The sequence below is a fragment of the Hipposideros armiger genome, unplaced genomic scaffold (assembly GCF_001890085.2).
Source record: "Hipposideros armiger isolate ML-2016 unplaced genomic scaffold, ASM189008v1 scaffold_268, whole genome shotgun sequence".
NCBI lineage: Eukaryota > Metazoa > Chordata > Mammalia > Chiroptera > Hipposideridae > Hipposideros > Hipposideros armiger.
Window position 1 is genome coordinate 2,174,035 of NW_017731618.1, and position 10,786 is coordinate 2,184,820.

The window sequence follows — 10,786 nt, forward strand, 5'->3', positions numbered from 1 at the left end:
TTACACAAAATCATTTACTGTGCAAGTATGCTCAGTGGCATGACTTATTGTACAAAATGAGAGACATGCTGATGTCTTCTTGCAAAACACAAGAATAAAACTTACTATGAGCAAATTAGGCGACTATAGCTGCAATTAGAAATTATTTTTTCTACAAAATTATTGTAATGTAAAATAATGCCCAGGTAAAATCTGAAAACATAAAAATGATGAATTTAAAATTAAATTCATATGTAATTTTTAAATACACTTTACTAAGGTCAATTACCCATATTTTGTGTTTCCTTGTTTTTTTAAGTGTGTCGTAACTATTTGGATCATCATGATACAAGACTTAATATCCTAAGCTGACATGACTAAAAAGTGTCCTGGCAAATCACACAAGAAATGAAATATACTGCTTCTTCATTTTATTTCAATAATAAAGAGATTTAAGGAAACCTCTGTGTGTGTGTGTTGCTTATTATTTTATTGTTATATTCCCAAAGCTTTTAAGAACCTAGCTGCAGTGAACGAAGTGATAAATTCAATAATAGAAAACAGAGGTAAAGACAATACTCTTCCTTATCACTGATTTTAAGCTACCCCTGGACTCAATAATCTAGACAGAAAACTAAAAGCTAGGCTATATCCTGATAGAAACATTACATTTTTGTTTCCTCAGTGACAACTGGTATTTTCCCCTGGTAGCTAAAGAGACAAAGCTACTATTCACCAGTATCCAGTTCTCTTCCACTTCCAGCCACATGGAATGTTGAAAGTCTCCTCTCACCAGAGGTGAGGCGTGTCTTGCTTTGCACAACGAAAGTAAGTGGAAGCGATTTAAGAGACTGCCAGTGCTAAGCTCCCTGGCCTTCTCTTTTGCTGCTGCCATGATGATGTGGAGGTGCCATAAATGCAAAGTATCTTGGAATGCTAGTCCATCGCAGCGGCCTAGCTGCCTAGAATCTTTCCACGCTTATAGCGCATTTTCCATGAACAAGATTTAAACATTTGCCCTATAAGCTACTGCAAATGGGCACTTTGTTATGGCAGCACAACTTTTGTTAGTTAACCTTGCTTTCACATCTACTTTAGCTTTTATGAAAAAATATAAATAATAATAATAATAATAATAAGTTTTCCTTTCCTCCAGTCTCTTCTCAAACCTGTCTCTCTGGCTTATATTTTGATCTCTCACAACTTTGTCTTATTCTAATTTTCTTTCTTCTCACATCCCCGTCCCCCCCACACCCTGACCTTATCCTTCTCAATAGGACTGTATAGGAGCAGTGAAATTGAGGCAGAAAGGATAAATTTGTAATAATAAAATAAATAAAATAAAAAAGGAAGACCAAGTGCAGACAAGGATATAAAAGCAAAGGTTTGCTTTATTTCAAATTTATCACTCTCAAGAGTATCCTGGATTTCTGTCACATTTAAATAGGATAATACTATCCCATTTTGCATATAGCTGTCATATACAGAAAGCATTTTATCCATATTACATTACAGACATCATTGCCTGGGATAAAAAGGTGATGAAAAGAGTGTGAAATTTAGATTCAAAACTTCTATAGTTGAATGCCTGGTCCACATATTACTGATTGTTGACTTTTTGGTATAATTTTCTAATCATTATAGGTTCAGTTTCTTTATATTTTAAATGTAGAAAGTGATACTATGCATTAGATGTAACAACAGTGAGTAAATATATATATACATATATATATTTATTTACTATTATTATTATTATTATTATTATTATTATTATTATTGATGTATCAGGAAAACGTGATTCATGCAGAATAAATCATAAGACCAGATGTGCTAATTCCAACTAGCTTTAAGACTTCTATCTCATTACAGTGTCAGTTTCATGGAGAAGTTTCTATAACTATTGGACTTCTAAGTGACATATGCCTGTTGCATGGCACACAAAACCTCCTCTGTCTCTAGTTGTGCTAATCAACATATGGACCCAGAAATGGGCAAAACCCTAATAGAAATTGTAATGGCTAAAAGCAAGCAACCCCCTAGTGAGAGCCAAGTTTAGGCTATTGTGTGAGCTCAGCCCTACCCGTTTTTTTCAAACACCAGAACATAAGAGACATGTTCTTACCTGCTTAGCATTTCAAGGCTTACTGATCAAGCGATCAAGCAGGTTTCCTTGATTCTGTACTCTACTCTTTCCCAGGTGCCTGATTCAGCTTTACTAACCTTCCTCTACTTTTGCATTCTCTAACCTCTAGGCGTATTATTCATCACAATTTTAGGCCTGGGCATTGCCTTCTCTGTTTTCTAGACACATTAATTCTCTATTTTATCCCTGGGTGTTGATTTTAAATATATGGTCCAACAACGCTGTCATTAGAGAATAAGAATGACTTCATTAAAAACCAATTTTTGACTTTCTTAGTTATGAAATAATTTTGATGATTGAAAGGATATTAACTTTTAGGAGTTTTTTTTTTAATGTGTATTTTATAAACTGTCTCAATTCTTTGGAGTAACAGAAGAATGAACAAATCAACTGCAAAGCATATAAAGTAAAAGAAACTAATAAAATTGTTATTCACTAGCATAATTTTATACCATAGGAGACATTTCTATGAGAAATAGAAAGCACGAACTGCTCTTGTGGTGTTCCATGTTCAGAGAAGGTGGTTAAATTTTTGATTACTCCAACTGTACATTTTCAAAGCCTCAGACTCTCTGAAAGAGACTTTATTATTCTATGACATATGGGCAAGAAGGTACCTAAATATCCTAATTTTTAAAGAAGTTGTATCGATAGCTCAATTTGATTTAATAACCCATTATGGAATTTTATTTCCCTGTGTTTCATGATATTCTTTACAAAATCCACATTTCTCATGCTGCAGATTAATTGCATTTTCTGCTACTAGCCTTACTGTAGAGAGCAAATGGCTGCATATACCCTTTGCATCCTTACTTGGAGATTATTATATATTAAATTGTCTTTTAGACTTGGGTTCTTCAGGCCAAATCACCCCACTTCTTTTTCTCAGAGGTCTGGCTTGCCAAGCTTAATCATCCTTGTGGTAGTTCTCTGAACTGTCCAAGTTTTCCATATCCTTCTTTAGATGAAGTTCCAGTACAGCTCATTGGGGCCTAATGGAAGTTTGGAGTACTCAATGATACATAATTCTTTTCTAAGCTGATTAAGTGTTGTATAAGCATTCTGGTAGAAAAACTAATACGATTCAATTTCAAAATAAATTCTTATAGAGTGATGTCGAGCTTTTGACTACACCAAATGTTGATCCCCAAATTATCTACTAAGAGATGACTCAATACACAAATAAACTGGAAATTTGTCTAAAGAAGGATGAATATGACACTTGGAATGACAAACTCATACTGACCTCATTATTAAGAAAAAACTTGAATGGTGGAAACCAAAGGGAGGTCTGAAAACCTATTATTATTTTCATTGGAAGACTATCGTCGAACTATATTAATGTCAACTTATTCATGAAGACTTTCCGATCCTATATCCTCTCCTTAGACTCTCAAAGCTCTATTTTTCTCTCTGCCATAGTATTTATCACACTGCTTTAGATTTTAGTTTGTGAGTATTTGTCTTCCCCTTCTTTCAACTGCCTTTTGCAGTGCCATAATAGTTACATCATTAAACACAGATTTGATGCATTATAGCTTACCTCAAAAACAACATTCACATTCACATTTGCATATCTTTGCAAATCTGCAATCCAGATTCTTCTTGAAAACACAGCTCAAACATCACTTCCATATGGCCTTCCTTATGCCCCACTTTCCATCCCAAATACAGATTTAGTTTCTCTCTCAACTGTGTTCCTATAACAATTTATACATATTTATATTTTATCAATTATTTGGCTTCAATTTAATTATTTGTCTATCTCTCTTTTCTTTTCAACACTGTGAAATCTTTAGGGAAAATTCCATATCTCCTTTTTAAATACATGCTCTGGGACATAAATATTTAGTAAACTGAATTTTTAAATAGTTTATCTGCACTACTAAACTTAAGTCTCTTGAGGGTAGAATATCAAACATGATTCCCTATAGCATGCTACAAATCTCTATTGCATGGATGCATAAACAGTAAAGCAACGACGTAACATTCACACATGAAACTAAATAAGTCAATATGACAACAGATGTCTTCAGGCTTACCGGTCCATGGCATGTGAGGATGCCATCTTCCATCTTCTCACACTGGGGGTCACACTCTACACAGATGGAGCCATTCGCAAACTCCCGAAATTCACTGTGAAAACATCAGCGGCATGAGGTGGTGTAAGCAAACAAGCTGTCAACTTAACAAATGAAGTAACATCTGCTAAAAGTCCTATTGGCAGAGTAAATTCTAGAGTTTGTTTCTCTATGTGCCAGGAGCATCAGAATCATTTCCCTGTGCATTAAGGAGTAAGTTCTCCATTAGGAGAAAAGATAAACTGCAGCCAGATGGCTCTCCTGTCCTCCATTGGGTTCAACGATAGACTCATTCAGGAAACCTCTCTCTTGTGAGAGATATCGTAGCTGAATGAAAAAAAAAAAAAAAAGTATAACTCTTCTGATGACACAGCAGAACCAAATTTAACTTTTTAAGTAAGGCTGCCCCTGATAGTTTCTGTATAAAAGTGTATTCTTGGCAGAAGCTTTATTTTTTAAACTCTGAAAGAACTACTGTATTTTTTGTGTTGCTAAGTCACATCAATGTTCCCCATCCTTGTCCTTCAAATCCCAAGACTCTTCAATTTATTTTTGGTGAAACTTCAAAAACTGCTTTGATTTATTTTCTTCTTTTAAAATGTCTACCTTGGAGAATTAGAGAAAATATGTTTTTATGGTAGATTTTATTTTCTTAGATGATTGATCTAATATCACATCTTTTTCAGTTTAAATTCTTGTTGAAGTAATCATGTTTTGCATAAAATAATAGTTTCATGGTGACATTCTAAAACTTTCTAATTAAAATCTGGGATGATAGTCATATATTCCCCAACATTATATTTTGTGGCTATTTGAATATTAAATGTTATCAATATATACATTTTCTAATCGACATCTACTCTAAAATTTTCATTTCAATAATTGGGTATCAGTCATGCATAATATGTTTAAACTACCCCATTCTCACCAATGTAGGAGAGGGTGACATACTAGGTAAAGATAATTTAGAATGTCATTTATGAGTCATTAAGAAAAACTTGACTAAATGTTTATAGCTACTTTATTATTTTGTGTCTTTGTATTATGAGATACCACTGCAAACTAATAGCACCACAAATATGGCAATTATGGATTAATTAGGTTTCAATTCAAATTTATTTTTCCCCTCAACTGAAACAATTGCTTTTTCTTTTCATTTTTTTTCCATAGTGAACTATCTAATTTGGTTACTGTAAAGCCTTGGTATATGATAGAAACCCATAAGATGGGCTCTATTTTCTGTTAGTTATATTAAAACTACATGCACTTCAAGGCAAAATAATTAATTTGGTTTTTCAAAATGAATAGAATAAATCAATGGTTTAGTTGTGTATGGATGCAAATATTTAGTTACATGGATTTTACAATTTTAAAGTGAGGTGTTGGTTTGCTATGGATTAAACTTTTTATAAATATTAAGTTTAAAATCTCAATTACATAAAAAATATTTCCTTTTGCATGTTCCATCAACATGTGTGATATAAGCTACTCAACAGAAGAAATCTTTAGAACATAAAGGGAAAAATGACCTAGCATTGGGTTGGGGGAGTAGCTAAATTGTAAAGAGAATCAGAAGCATTACCTATATAATGAAATTCTATGACAGTTACAACAAAGCCTGTGATCTTCAGCAAATAACTAGTTCTGAAAACAGTTTTCTTGGATGACTAAAGGGTTATGGTACTAAATGAAGGTCAAGATTTTTATGAAACCAAAACATATGTCATGCTTTTCTTTCTCTTCTCTAAAACCTCCTTTCCCCCCAACACACCGTTGAGGTAAAGTGAACATGAGATAAAAAAAATAAATAAAAATGAAAATAAAAATAAAAAAATCAGAGACAAGCTAGCTGCCTTTTCTACTGTGGACTAGATTTCCATTTCTGACTCTTTTTTCTCCTCTCAGAAGAGATCCTCCTTGCAGTTTCTATTCTATCTTTATTGCCACTGCCTCCGTCATTTCTCTTCTTCCCTGTCCCCTAGTGATTCTACTGTGATTTTGCCCCAGACCCCCTTTCCCTTGCATCTGACCTAACAAACCACAGTCTATTAAGCGTGAGCTTAGCATGCAGAGTTTTTTATTGCCTGTTTTTTTTTTCTGTTATACACTTCTCACAGATTTGTCCTGTGTGTGCTACCTTAGCCAATGCTGAATCAAAAGCAAATGTGTTAAAAGTCAAGTCCTTCCCAAATTTAAGTCCCAGAACCAATACTAATATTTCCAGGCCTTAAATCCCTTAACTTCTCTCAGCTTCAGTTTCCTAAGTTTCCTCTCTCAAAGGGAAAAATAGTGTTTCAATGAGATGTTGTGATTATTAAATCTAAAAATGCCTCCAGAGAGCTTGAACTGGCATTCATTATGATGTTTCCGTGTTTTGCTAAAGTTTCAGAAGTGTTTAATCTCAGTGCCAAATAAGAAAGAAAAAAAAAAGAATATTCCATGGTAATTAGCCTCCTCTTTCATTTTGATTGGGTATGAATTGTAGTTGAGTTGACAAAATATAGTGACTCAAATGAGCTGCATTTGAGTGTTAACAGCCAGAAATTGACCTATTTCCTTCCAACCCTTTAAAACGTCCTCTATTTAGGATTTCTTCTCCTATGATAATCAAATTCTTTTATATGTATATCAATAGGGACCCTGATTTTGGTATACTCATATGTCATACTGTATTTTTATTAATTTTTGGCAGTTTTTAAGGTGACTGTTCTACCTAACCATTTAGCCAACTCAGGAGAATAGAACACAGAAAGGGAATACTAAGTTTTAATTGTAGGAACTCTAACAAGAATTTATTATCTATTTTCTCATTTGATAACCACAACTATTTTATGAAGCTGACACAATTACTGTTCCTATTTTCATATCAGAAAACGAGTTTACAATGATTAGGGTATTTATCCAAGGTTGGACATTTTAACTAGGAAGGGATGAAGTTAGAGTTTGAATTCATTCTTCCTCAAAAGCTCTTAATCACCAGGAAATGTTGGAAGAAATTATCCAATAACACAAGTTTGGAGGTGGGAGAATCTATCATTGGGCAGACAAGTATTACATCAAACTCTTATAAGATGCTTTCATTTGTAACTTTTCTAAGTAATCCTGTGAGTATGATTTCCTAGGGACCCATTACTATTGCAAAGCACATGAAAAAGTTTATATTTCTTTAATGCATTTGATTTAATGACATGGAAAATGTTAAGCTTTTCAAAACAGTCTGATAATCAATGTAGTTTATTTAGGGAACTGGTATTTTTCCTTTGATAGTTTTCACTGTTTTGCAGAATTGAGACAGAGGATGGTGTACACATCTACATATTTATCAATTTCTTATAAGTTCAAAATTAAAATATTAAAGAAAAACAATGGCATCTGGAAAGGAAAAAAATGATGAATAAGATATCCTGAGTTTTAATGTTGTCTGGGTTCTACAATGTTACGACTTTGGCAAGTATTTAATTCCACGAGTTCTTACTGATTATATGATGATGTTGTAAGATAACATGATTTCTAAAATCTATTACCTCTTTAGAACTGCATATATTCAATAAACTTTTAATGGAATTCACTTAATGGAATTAAAGCCTATTAGTTTCATTGTTGAGGCATCAATTGCCACACTCAAGCAAGCATATTTTGATCTGAGATACTTAGTTTACATACAGAAACTACCATTCTTTCATAATAATAAATAAGTGGGAATACATTCTGATGGGACAAACAGCACATAATTTGCTATCCATTATCAAATTTATGGACCGATTGTACCTAACAAAATTACAAGCTAAAATTTTTCTGAGAAACTATTAAATTCTTACTTAAAATTGTTTTTATACTTAGTTTTCTAATTTTAATCTTGTTCCTCCTAAATTTCATAGACAGAATTGCTTTTGGTCATCTTTCAGAGAAGAGATATACCAGTATCATTATGATCCAGAAATTGTTTTCCTTCTGCTATAAAATGCAAATGTACAATGTTATCTGGGATGATGAAAACAGTTGTTAAAATGGGACTACTTATGAGGCTGAAGGAGAAATGAAATAAAGAAATTCAAAACTATACTTTTACAAAACTGTTGAAAACTCTTTTTGTGAGCAATATATAAAATTGGCTCAGGGACAATACTAAAAAATGTATTATTGCACTAATGAAGGACAACTATGAGGCATGAAATGGCATGTTATGATAAAGTGGTTTTTATGAGTATATGAAATGCCATGCCACAATGTATATACTAGGTTTTATTGTTGGCAATGTGATTATTATGGCATTAGAAAGAATTTAACACACTTGATTTAAAATATTGCTTAGGCTACCTTAGAAAGTGGCAGAACACTTAGAAAAACCTACTCAACTAGAAACTATAAAGATAGTTTTTCTACAGGACTAAGGAATTGTCAGAGATAGAAATGTGTGCCACTCCTAATACACAATAAAATAAGGATGTAACCTAAATGGAAAAAAATACAATAAAATTATGCAGTAACTTCAGATGAAAATTAAAAGGGAAATATAGCAAAAAAGATTATTGGGGCATATACAAGGAAAGATTACATATGAAAATCTACTTCATAAGAAAAAAAAGAATATATTTTTCAATTTTCCTTAAGATAAATTGCTATAATTTCTTCAGAATTATCTATTTTGATACATTCTTTTTTTAAATGTGCATAATAATCAATATATATTTGGACTTGTTATTTAAGATGATTATTTTTTTCTTAAGTCTTCTGTATGTTGTCTCCTTTATGCAACAAGAGCTGTCCTTAAAAATCTTGGCCATTATACACATACTGAAAGTTAAAAATCTTCTTATCATTTTTAAATCTGAACCAAACAGTCCTTCAAAGGTCATGAGGTAAAGGCTACATGTAAGATGCCTTACCCATCGTAGAGGTTACAGGACTCTATGCAGGTCCTTCCCCTGCTGAAGCGACGGCATGACAGGCACTGGTCTGGCCCAGGTCCCCAACAGCCATCGCTGGAACAGAGATGGTTGCACACCATTCCTGCAGCAGCTGAAAAATACACCCAAATCAAGGGGAAATAAACAGAAGCTTGGGTCAAAACTTACAATTTGAATATGAATCTTCCTAAGTACATCTACTTCTGTAGGAGTTTCAAAGAGATTGGTGGCAGACAACTCGGGTTGCCTATCCAGTCACCGTGACCCACCCTGCCCCCCAACTTCTTCCATATTGCAGAGACCGGTCAACTTGTTTATATAGCAACACTGCATTTTTAATAAAACTGAACAAATGTTAACTGTCTATATCAAAAGTCTACAGAGGAGATATGATAGAAATGAACATTCCAATTAAGGCAAGGAATAAAACACATCTTTCTGAAGCCAACCCTTTTCTCCACTAATACATCCAAGTTTTTGGCTTCAATTCCATATGAGAGCTTCACAAAGAAATAGAACAAATGATACTTGTTATAAAACAGACAAAAATGTTAAATGAGAAAGAGAAAGAAGAATATATGGAATGTAATAAGGGGAGAAAGGGATAGAAATAAAACACAAGTTTTACAGGTCTCTGCTCTAGTATAAGTGCACCTTCGTCCTTCGTATTAGCAAAGTGAGCACAAGGAAAGGAAACAATTAGAAAGGATATTAAGCATATTTCAGTGGCTATTCATGAGGAGGCAGATCAAAGCTCTAACAACCGTCTTTAGTCTTAGCTCTTTAGTTTGTTGATGGGAGAAGGGCTAAAGAATTTGAGGGCTGTGTTTTCCAATTATCACTTCATTTTCACCATCTCTGTTCTCCTTTAGATCGAAAAAAACATTTATTCAGTATATTACTATTTATACTGAATAACATAATTTTAGTGAAGGGATACCGGATATTGAGTGATGAAGGCCTATAAAGACAGGAAATGTTATTATGGGTATCTGAAAAGTGATTGGAGGCATGTGAAACACAATAGTAAGCAGTTTTCATGATATATTAAGAATTTGCAAGAAGATAAGAACATTGAAATCCTATTTACCTTCCCATTTGTTACCAACTTCACTTATTATGGGATGCAATATGTATGGCAAGAGCATCTGTGAGGTGGGTTGGGATGACACTGAATATGTGGTTGTACTATAAGCAAGGGATCATATGTGTGAAAATCATCCTTTCTAACATATGCTTGAGAAAGTAAGCTGCCAGCTATTGTGATGACTAGTTTTGTTTTGTTTGTTTTTTTATTGTTTTTATTTTTTTTTATTGGGGAATGGGAACAGCGGTGGGGAATTGGGGGAAGGGGAACAGACAAGTTGCTGTCTTTTTGTTCTTCATTCTAGTTGTGGAGGACGTTGCTTCCCTGGCCCAAGTTGACACCATCATTGCGCTCTTCCTGGGCGAGGCAGATCAGTCGCCGGCCTCTGGACGGCCGCTCACTGCGGCTGCTGGCCACTCACGGTAGCCCATGACAACCCACTGCAGCAGGGGCTGCAGCCTATGCCGTTGCCAGCAACTCACAGCAGCCCAGCTTTCAGGTTGAGCTGTTGTTCAGCATCTTAGCTGTAGAGGGCAGTGTCACTGGCCCTCATATGTGGGATCCGAACCGGGGCCCTCTGGCGTCCCAA

General features: G+C 34.1%; 1 protein-coding gene across 1 annotated transcript in view; it reads right to left on the minus strand.

The window, feature by feature from the left end:
- ERBB4 (erb-b2 receptor tyrosine kinase 4) overlaps positions 1 to 10,786 on the minus strand; it is a 462,722-nt gene that overhangs the window by 297,629 nt on the left and 154,307 nt on the right. The window contains exons 13-14 of the mRNA XM_019656860.1: positions 9,090 to 9,222; positions 4,165 to 4,258 (exon numbers count right to left, since the gene is read on the minus strand). Coding sequence (XP_019512405.1) covers positions 4,165 to 4,258; positions 9,090 to 9,222 — 227 coding nt within the window. The remainder of the gene's footprint in view (positions 1 to 4,164; positions 4,259 to 9,089; positions 9,223 to 10,786) is intronic.